We start from the raw sequence: 10091 nt of genomic DNA, 5'->3' as shown, positions 1-10091 counted from the left end.
ATATCAGATGCCCTAACAGTTTTTCTACGAGTCACGCGAGGAGGTGGTTGGGATACTGTCTCTGTTCTTAACGGAAACCTTTGCTCTACTGCTGTTGCAGGTTGCTTAGCTTTTCGTTTAGGTGGAGGTGGTAAACCTGACGATTCCCCTGCTCTAATAGAATTCGCTGTTTGTCTGATTTTTGGTGCCGTGGTGAACGGCTCTGCACTAGTATTTAAATTGCTTCAAACGCTAGCGGTTTTTAATTCAAACTTTCGTTCAAATAGAATGATCCAGTAGATCACTAAACTTTCAAGTCTTTGCTTTATCAAAAACAAAAGGAGACCCTCGCGGTGGGCTCCAGATGATACGCTTTGCACGGGGATGAACGTGAAAGTGCGAAACACGCAAACAAGGATCAAGCGCGTCGGGGGAAAACCCTAAACACCTAACACTCACTCACACACACACACACACACTATCACAATCTCGGTGCAAGAGTTCGAGGGCCTTTGGTATTAAGAAATACCACTTTTGTCTTCTTAGGTTTAAGTCTCAAGAGTTTTCGTTCAAAATTGGGTTTTTATTATAAGGTGTGGTTTAGAATAGTTCAATAGAACAAAGTATATCTTTCTGGGAACTTGGTCTCTTAAATGCAAAGTTCTTTGATCACAGTTTCTTTTATTAACACAAAACACGACTTTAATTGACTTTTATGACTCCCGTGAGTTTTTATTATGTCACTACGCTCCAAAACCAAGGGTACGAGTACGCTGTCTCGTCTAAAATGATACTGTGTCCTTAAAACCTCTTATTCAAAAGTCTCCAAGCAAGTTGACTCCCAAGTACGCTGGCTTCGTTCACACTGTAGAGCCACTCTAAGTCTTCATACGTCTACTACCTAGGTGTAGTTTAGTCTTTCCATGTTTCAGACATGCCATTTAGGCGTCTATGTCGTCTTTTCTGTATTTCTTGTATAAGCACGAGTTTTCACAATAAATCCATTATGTGTTTCTAAACCCTTGAGTAGTAATGCAATTCTTCTCCCTGCATTGGGTGTTTACTCTAGAACCTCTCCGTGCTCTATTTCATGGTAGGTGAATCTTAGATGGGATCCAAGTATAATGTCACGACGCGTACTGCTGCCAGTTCCAAAGCCTTTGTCCTATTTTCAGATTCCACGCATTTGCATTTTTAGTCAACTGCGCCGGGTATGCGCATCGACTCTTTGTATCATTGCAATTGTATGTAGTGTATTTATTAGAGACGACCTTTATCGGTAAAATCGTTGAAATCGAATTTTATACGGGTGAAATGGTTTCATCCGTATCACTGCGAGCTGCGGAGGTACGTTTCACCTTGGATTCTCCCTGTATACCCATTCCTCGTCCCTCCTCTCCACTATCTATCGTCCTTTCTCGATGGTCAATCTTCAATCGAGATCTCGAACCCGCCGCGGTAGCGCGAGCAGCGATTCGAGAATTTGAGATGGAGTCGTTAGGGAGGATGCTTGATTGTTCATGAAAGACCCGCCGCGGTAACGCGAGCTGCAGCCTTCCCTATTGAGCCCCTTCCTCCCGTTTCTCCATCTTCCCTCCTTCCACACTTCTCCTAATCCTTCGAATAGCGGACTTCACTACGCTTTGGTGAAGTCCGCGGTGCCCCCACCATTGTGAAATGGTGTTCGTGAACTCCTCGCGTAGTTGGTCGTGAGGAGAAGTCGTGGGTGGCTGACAACGTGTCAGCGCTTATCCCGGCAAGTGAGCAGTTACAGGGTGCTCAGCCGGCCGGACATGTTGTTGGTAAGGTACACAAGCCTAGCAGGCTTGTGTGGACGTGAGACGCTAGCGCGCGAACATACGATGCAAGTGGTAATGGATTCAAAAGATAGGTAACCCTAAAGTAGGGTTCCCTTTGTATATACGAAAAACAAACAACTATGTACAACTGAACACAACGGCGCATGATGTCAGTAGTTCTACTTCACATTGGCTCCCCAACCGAGCTTTTCAAATCTGCCCACGACGATCGTGAAAGCGCGCAAGTTTGTTGCCAGACCTGAGGCCTGAACATCAACCAAACGGCGAGGGAGAGGGTGAGTACAAACTCCAGGTTAACTTTCCCTGAAGTTTTGTTACAGTCCAGGTGAATGCCCCTTCGAGTCGCCATTTGAGCTCCAGCAGTGGCATGAGTTCGCCACTTAGCACAGACAAGTCTCCTCAGCAGCGGGCTTCTTTCCACGACGCCATTTTCCCTCATTGACCACGCAGAGGACTCGAACTACGGTAACTGAAAGACTAGAAGGTTGAAGAAGTGGCTGTAACATGGGCAGTACGAAATTAAAGCCTACTTGGTACGATTATCAGCTACAATTCTATCGTGATGTACCACCCCATTTTGCCGATGAAGTCCCTGTCTCAGCCAAGAATCGCCACAGCCATCCTTTCGCTCTTCACCCCATCTTCCCTTCTCACACCCCCTACTCATTCGTCCGTGTACGTTTCCACGTTCACTCGTTGCTTGAAGATGTACCTCCGATCTTGAGTATGCTCCCCACCATCAGGGGACAAGTCTACATCAAAGCCTGTAAGAACGTGCACCCGCATCGAATGACACAACTCACGTTGTCCGTACCGAAGTTGGCCCTTTTCTTCATTGTCGTCATGGCTAGCCAGCCGTTCTACCGTCCAACAGCAAGCTAGCTACAGAGAGATATCCGAACTACAACACCAAGAAGTGAATATTTACTTGCCTTTCCTCTCCAGTTCTGCTTAGATGGATGGGGTTGCTACCACCTGGGCCAGCAAGTCCTCTACCAGACTTTGTTAGTGTACGGTTAACGGCTTTGCCCTGCGTTCAGCGTACCCACAGCCAAAGAGCATTTGCACCGCTGAAGAGCGACGGTGAGCATCAGATGACGCTTTGCTTCATAACCCAACTTCCACACGTTCGAAGCACCGCACTAGGAATACCCCTGCGATCCAAACTCGAACGGACGTCAATTCGGACAGAGCTGGCGACTGCTATTCCTGGGTTTTAAGGAGTCGAGGTGGCGCGGCTCGTTAAAACGCTGAAAACCAATCGAGTCGTCTTTTCCCTGTGTTCTAGAATAGGAATCAGTAATTACGCAAGTTGTAATAGAGATAGTCGCAAACGAGAATGACTACCATTCACAACGACCTTCCTGTGGAGTGGCAGGGATTGTAGGGCCGATCTGTGCAGGAAGGGTTTAGGGAAACACGATGTAGGCATAGACAACGTACCACTGCGATTTCGACTCTTCCATCCAAGTCAGGTCCTGAATGCGAAGGTTTTGTAGTTCCAGTTTGCCGACGTCATGGCTGGTGTAGTCCTTCCAACCAGTCTCAGACAAGGGTTTGTAGCTGGTGTGGTTGCGTCAAATCGACCTTCCATTCTGTCGTTTCCCGTTGCCCTGATAGAAAACCCAAGATAAGTATACATAGTTCATGCATCACACTCGACCCACCTAACCGCACAGACCAACTTCTTCCGTTCCGCGCTAAACAGCACCGCACGTCTACGTAGTCCTGGGCACTGGATTTGGAGTCGCCAATGAGAAACCCTTGGGGGAACTGGGTCGGTCAGTCCGTCTTGAACAGTGAGGAGCGCTTTTCTGGAAGCCCTGAAAGGTTACTGATTGATAAATCAGATATGAAGACCTCCCATCGATGAGGGCTTACCATCTCAGCATGTTGAACTCCGGACCATTGGGCGTCGTGACCGTTGTCGTAATCTTGAGTCTGTTGTTGGTAAGCATACAGACAAGTGAGAACAGATATAACAGAGCCACCTTGTCGATGTCCTGCTTGTAATCTATGACAGTGATGAGATGCATGAGTTTGCCCCCTCTTATTGGACTTTGGTGAAACACTTCAAAGGGCGTTGGCCCTTACGTACGACGATTCCGCAATTTAAGCCGATCATGGGCGTCGAGTTGTACAACCCTTCTGGGGTGAAGATCTATCGCGACTGATTATCAGGGAGTGCGTGAGAGTTGAAGTGGGGGACGATTTTCTTTGAATTCAGAATGATCAGTTTCGTACGAGGCAAAAAGGTCGAGAAAAACTGGCAAGAAGCGCGCACAGAGTGAAGATGCTAGTTTGTATAAGCACCAGGCTGGCAGTGCCTAGCACGTAACAAGTTGCAGCCACGGCTTGTGGGAAGGGAATGCCTGCTTCCTTCGCGTATACTATCAGTTCCACACTGGGCAGCAACCTGCTATTCCCAATGTGTCTTGGAATACAGGAAGGGCGCTCGGTTTTGATCCTGGGCCCCCACAAACATTGTCACTCTGGACGAAGAGTGCTTTGCTGGCGGCCTCGATGATGCACAATTTCACTTTTCGATTCATAATCAGATCAAGAAGTTTCCGTAAAACCGTAAGACCTTACAGGACACCACTTTCATACTAGCCATTTGAGCCGAGGGCCAACTTTTTTGAGGGAAGTCTATGTCCCGCCTAGTGGTCAAGAAGTCAGATGGTGGTGAACACCACAATGTCCTTAACGGCAAGAACAGTCAGCTTCAGAAAAGGCGTGAAGCACAAGAAACAACTCATCGTGAAGGGCGCAAGATCGAAATCTCCACAAACTTGAGGCTACCCCACTCTGCACCGACGTCGCTGTCTACAAAGCCACAGGCTCTTAAAGGTCCTTTATCTCTTTGAACCCATACTATTTCCCAAAAATCTCCCGGGGCCAGAAATACCGTTGCTGATCGACATCTTCACAGAAGTCATGGAGGCCCATGGAGTTTGAGAGTAGGAGCTGGGGCCTTCCTCATCGAGGCTGAGAAGATGCGAAAGAGGCCTTCGCAGACGAGGCCCAGGACGTAGTGCCAATATAGGTCGTATTCAGAGATGGTGGAGAGGTAGATGGAGCTGCTGGTGGCTGCTTTGTGGGCACAGTCTGCGATGCTACTTTCCCTTGTTCAGAATCCGAAGTGGGGGGGGGCGGTTGAAGACGAATTGGACAAGGCCGGTTTGAAGGCGAATTCACCGTAGCAAGAGCGAATGGCACCGTCGAAGAGGAAGTCGACGTCGAAGAGTCCAAAGGGGGAACAACGCCCATACCATGCACGATACACTCCTGCAACGGTTCAACGGACGAACATGGTCCGCATCAACATTCCTCCCTCTCCTTCGCATCTGCCATCCGAGATCGGGCTTGAGAAGCACAATGAAACGATGATACCCAATTCCGAGTGATTATATGCACATTGTGTGGAGTAGAGGTTGAGTCCCAAGGTCAACCCTTTGAATCTCAACTTCCTTTCACGTCAATCAGGTCCATAGAAATCTCCTCACTGGAAACCTAGAATCAAGCACAACATCCTCAGGCACTCGGTTCGCCTACCCAGCATCGAACACGTCGATTCTAACAGTGGAGGAAGGACTTGGCATGGCGATGAAGCAGAAATGACGAGGCAGAGTTCATGTTGTCCGAGGCGTGGTTGGAAGTTTGGGTGAGGGTAGGGATGAAGGGTTAATAGGATTTGAAGTAGGGGGAGAGGCAGTTGAGGTGGAAGACGCGGGAATGCAAGTGGAATGGGGGATTGAGGTGGAAGGAAAACTTTGGATGATTGGAAGGGCCGGGACAGGAGTCCCTCAGCCATGTGTCTTCTTGCATTCCCTATTTTCGGTCCCTGGTCGTCACTCTGCATGATTTGGCCCAAGATGGGCTATGTCCTCATGCGGCTTTGGCTGAAAAAATCGAGGTCGCGTGCTAGGCTCTCCCTCTACACCGGCATCACTGTGTGCAGCCAACTTCCTTGAACAACTGCATGGTGTCGAAGGAGGGGCGGTTGAAACCTCACTGAATTCTCGACGAGGGTGCTTCAATTTGATTCCCATATTATGACTGGCACTAGTTCGGCCATGTAAACTGGGATGGCGGTATTGGCATCTCAAGGGGCGAGTACAAAGGAGAGTCGAAGCCATGCGATTATGGTGGGTTTATGTGGGGGGTGTTGCATAGTGCTTCAATGAGTTGTGGTTTACACCGACGTCACGGTACTGGCTGTGTACGAAGACTTGTAAGTATGTGTTTCCAGAGTGGTGGCCGCCTTTAGCAGGACTTGATCATCATGCGCTTCTGTCACTGAGGGTAGCAATTTTACATTGTAAGAAAGAAGTCCAAACTTGGAGAGGCATACCTCTGTCACAAAGCTGTTTGTGGTGCAACTCAAGGCCATGATGTTAGACGAACTTGAGGAGTGGATGATAAGGAGAATTGAGTCGTAATGTTTGCTTGATTGAGTTGTCTAGAACGTTTACCTGTTCACTACCACCATAGGTCCAAACGATGCCTTCTTCGCCGTGAACGTGGAATTTCAGCAAGAAGGTATTGCGCGTGCTCGCCAATCAAAGTGTTGATTATTGGGTAAAACTATTCAGAAACCCCCCTTTCTGGTAGAAACCAGGGTTTCCGAGGGTGGTTTGAGAAACCCCTGGCATATGGTCAAATTGAGTTCTCGGTGACCAGTGATGGTCACCGGCCGCGGCTATTACGTAGTCAACTAGTGTTCAGTGTTAACTCGCTCCCGGAGGGAATCTACTGGTCGTGGATTCCTCATGAGGTTATCATAGAGGACATGAGCCGAATGTGACAACGAGAACGAATGTCTGACGCTACACCATTGGTCAATGATAACAAATGTTGTGTGGCAAACGAAGGCTATCTGTCAGGCTCAAGTCAGGCCCAGAGAGACTCAACTTGATTGAACAGTTGAGGAAGCCGTGCTTCAACAGCTCGACTGCGCGTTTTTAGCATTTTGCGGGAGTTGTCGTGACCCAAGGTCTTGTGGTGGAACTCTGCGACACAGCGGGCAGGAAGGAGCTGGCCATGCATTGTAAGAGGTCCTCAGAGTCCAGAGCGGGGCATATACGTTGTTCAAGGATATGAGTGATACAACATTATCAAATATTTGGGACTTGAGACCGAATGGAAGGGGTCTTCAACCTTGACGCCAATGAGTATCCGTATGTCATACGTGTTCCCCAATTCTCCCACTCAGCGCGCTCTGTGTATGTTACTGACACGTGAATAACCTTGGAGTGAATGGTCAGAGACACGAGGAAGACAAGCAAGATGACCCACTTTTCAATGAATATTCTAATGATGCCACGCGTCGCCTCAAAGATGAGACCAGCGATACCCTTCACACCTCCACGGCGAGCAAGACGACGAACAGCGATACACAGGTCGGCGGTCCTGCATTGATTTTGCTCGACATCATCCTGGATTGCTTGACGAGCTTGGAAAATACCTGCCAGCAACTCCTCGGATCATTCGCCAGTGGGTTGCAAGTCTCGGAGCTTGTGCGCTTCAGCCCCAATCCATTAGATCCTCTTGTCCACCGTTCGTTCGGGTTCTGTTCTACCTATGGTGGTCGTTGAATAGATGAGATGATGATAGTGATGAAGGCACGTACCCTGAATGTTATCACGAGGCATTTCTCATGTAGAGTGGGTTGAGGACGTTGAGGTAGAGATACCAGGGTGGTGGGCGCGGCAGTTGTGAAGTGTACACGTGTGACATCACATAACGCCGTGGACAGCGAACCCATCAAATTTTCGGTCTGACTATAGAGGGTTTCTGGATAAGGTTATGCTAGAAACAGGGTTTCTACTAGAAAGGGGGGTTTCTGAATAGTTTTACCCTTGATTATTGTCCTTTCCTTTATCATTTACAAGTCGGCAATGTTTCGCCTGGCCAAATTCCCTTTGATTCATTCCATCCCAGTACGCTTTTCAACGAAAGAAAATTCGCTCATTAAGTGGCGCTTAACGTTAACCTTCAACAACTTAGGTTCAATCCCAATGAATGGGTGGTAGTCGACGAGCGTACTCAGTACCCAGAGCTGCCAGTATTCTCCTTCTGGTGTAGACAACCTTATTTTCCAGAAGTTTGGGGGTACGAGACACCCACCAGCAGGGATGGCGGCTGCTAAAATTCTGGACGTTCGAGAAGAAGTCCTGGCGCTCAATTTGAGGTCTTATCAGTGCCCCCCTAATTCCTGCAGGAATCCGGTCATTCCTGCGGATTCCGGTGGATTCCGGAGGAATGAAATTTGGCAGGGAGGCCTGCTATTTTTGTCATTCCGGTGCCTTACCATTCCGGCGGAATTTGGGCATTCCGGAATTGACACCGGAATGTTCCGCAGGACTGACAGGAACGGAATGGAACGGAATCCGGTCCTTTGTTTGTTTATTTTACTTCTGTTACCAAACAACGGCAACGTTACCAAACAAATGCAATACCCTTTCCTTTCCACCCACCACCAACCACATTGACAACAGCGACAACGACGACAACGCCACACGACCAACAACGGCCACGACCACCCCAGCAACAAACGGCGACGACCACGGCCAGCGACGTGGCAACGAAACGGACAACGACAACGACAACGACGTGGCGCCAGCACCATCCACGAGCGCCGACCACCATCCACGAGCACCTCCATCAACCAACGGCGACCAGCGCCCACCACTATCCACGAGCGCCCACCACGCGAACGCCGCGATGCCACGTCACCAACCAAACGAGGCCCCACGGCACCAACGATGGCTCCAACCACGACCACCACACCAGCCAGCCACGAACAACACACCACGCACCCACCAGCACCCTCAAACAACGCCGACCAGCGCCCACTGCCACCCAGGAGTGCCCACCACCACCACGATCAACAAACGGCGAGCAGCACCCCACCAATGACCACGACAACGACAACGACGTGACAACGACGACGTCCACGTCCAAACGACGACACGCGACGACGACAACGCGACGATGACAAAACGACGACAACAACGCGACGACAACAACGCGACGACAACAAAACGACGATGACAACGATGGACGACGAGGCCCAGCACCACCCCCTCCCCCTTTATCAGTCCCCACCACTCTCTCCCCCCTCCTTCAGTCCCCCTCCCACCACTCCCTCCCCAGGGCCTGCCCCACACCATTGCCTGTCCCTCCTCCCTCCCTTCCTCCCCCTTTCTTATGCTGATCACAGCCCCACACCACTCCCTGTCCCTCACTTCCTTCCTTCCTTCCTCCCCCCTTCCTCCTCCCTTCCTTCCTCCTCCCTTCCTTCCTCCCCCCTTCCTCCCTCCCCCCTTCCTCCCTCCCTCCATCCCTTCCTTATCCTGATGACAGCCCCACACCACTCCCTGTCCCTCCCTTCCTTCCTTCCTTCCTCTCCCCCTCCCCCCCTTTCTTCCTGCCCCTTCATTTAACTTAGAAAATAGTAAATTAGATGTATATTTGAATTTTAATATATAAATTTTATAAGAAAGTGTTGATATCCTTTAAGTCAGTGTGAAGAAGTGTAAATGTATCTAGCACAAAGAGAAGGTGTTGTATCTGTTGTATTCTGGTCCCATTCCTGTGGATTCCTGAGGATTCTTGAGGATTCCTGAGGACTCCTGAGGAATCCTGTCCCATTCCTGAGGACTCCTGAGGAATCCTGTCCCATTCCTGAGGAATCCTGAGGATTCCTGTGGATTCCTGTGGATTCCTGCAGGAATGGGTGGGGCACTGTAAAGTACTGGGCCATTCACAACAACCCAACTCCATTTATAATAACCCTCAACTATTTCCTGCTATGCTACCATGGCTATTTCCTTATGGCCTTGGAGGTATCGAAAATGATATGATACCCTATAACATATCTACTATGGCCCACAAGTGTTTACTGTTAATGTATCATGATAAGCGATTCCAAATGGATCCACATTTTCCACTTATTGCATTCAATCATGAACAAATACAACAAAGTATGACTGGAGGTTATCTTACAACCAAAAAGTCCTCATTTGATTCAGTAACTGAACGCTTGCTTAACCTTGATATGCAAGTTATATCTAGCATAAACAAAAGACTTGCTTCAGGTGAACGAGTAAAACCAGAAACTGAGCAAGAAAAAGAATGCTTTCAATTGTTAAAGGATCTGGATTCTGTTGGAGGTCACGTGCAAGGTTCAACAACATCAAAGAAGTACATGCGAAATGAAGTCTGGTCACTTATATCATACATTGGTGCTCCCTCCTGGTTCATTACACTTTCTCCAGCAGATGGCAA

The 10091-nt window shown here is 49.0% G+C and overlaps 2 protein-coding genes across 2 annotated transcripts; both read right to left on the bottom strand.

The window, feature by feature from the left end:
* Positions 1-2179: 2179 nt before the first annotated feature.
* On the bottom strand, positions 2180-3835 carry LACBIDRAFT_321940 (uncharacterized protein; the record flags this gene model as incomplete). Its single annotated transcript, XM_001874656.1, is given in 9 exon segments — positions 2180-2296; positions 2603-2659; positions 2728-2829; positions 2849-2869; positions 2914-2953; positions 3243-3362; positions 3467-3534; positions 3681-3740; positions 3764-3835. The coding sequence occupies 9 exon segments, from the start codon at positions 3833-3835 to the stop codon at positions 2180-2182; spliced, it is 657 nt and encodes a 218-aa protein (XP_001874691.1).
* Positions 3836-6916: 3081 nt separating this feature from the next.
* On the bottom strand, positions 6917-7453 carry LACBIDRAFT_321939 (uncharacterized protein; the record flags this gene model as incomplete). Its single annotated transcript, XM_001874655.1, has 2 exons — positions 6917-7266; positions 7432-7453. The coding sequence occupies 2 exons, from the start codon at positions 7451-7453 to the stop codon at positions 6917-6919; spliced, it is 372 nt and encodes a 123-aa protein (XP_001874690.1).
* Between the last annotated feature and the right edge of the window lie 2638 nt (positions 7454-10091).

The sequence above is a fragment of the Laccaria bicolor genome, genomic scaffold (genome assembly GCF_000143565.1).
Source record: "Laccaria bicolor S238N-H82 LACBIscaffold_2 genomic scaffold, whole genome shotgun sequence".
Classification (NCBI taxonomy): domain Eukaryota; kingdom Fungi; phylum Basidiomycota; class Agaricomycetes; order Agaricales; family Hydnangiaceae; genus Laccaria; species Laccaria bicolor.
The sequence above is the reverse complement of the archived record's forward strand: the minus strand, read 5'-3'. Positions and strand labels throughout refer to the sequence as shown.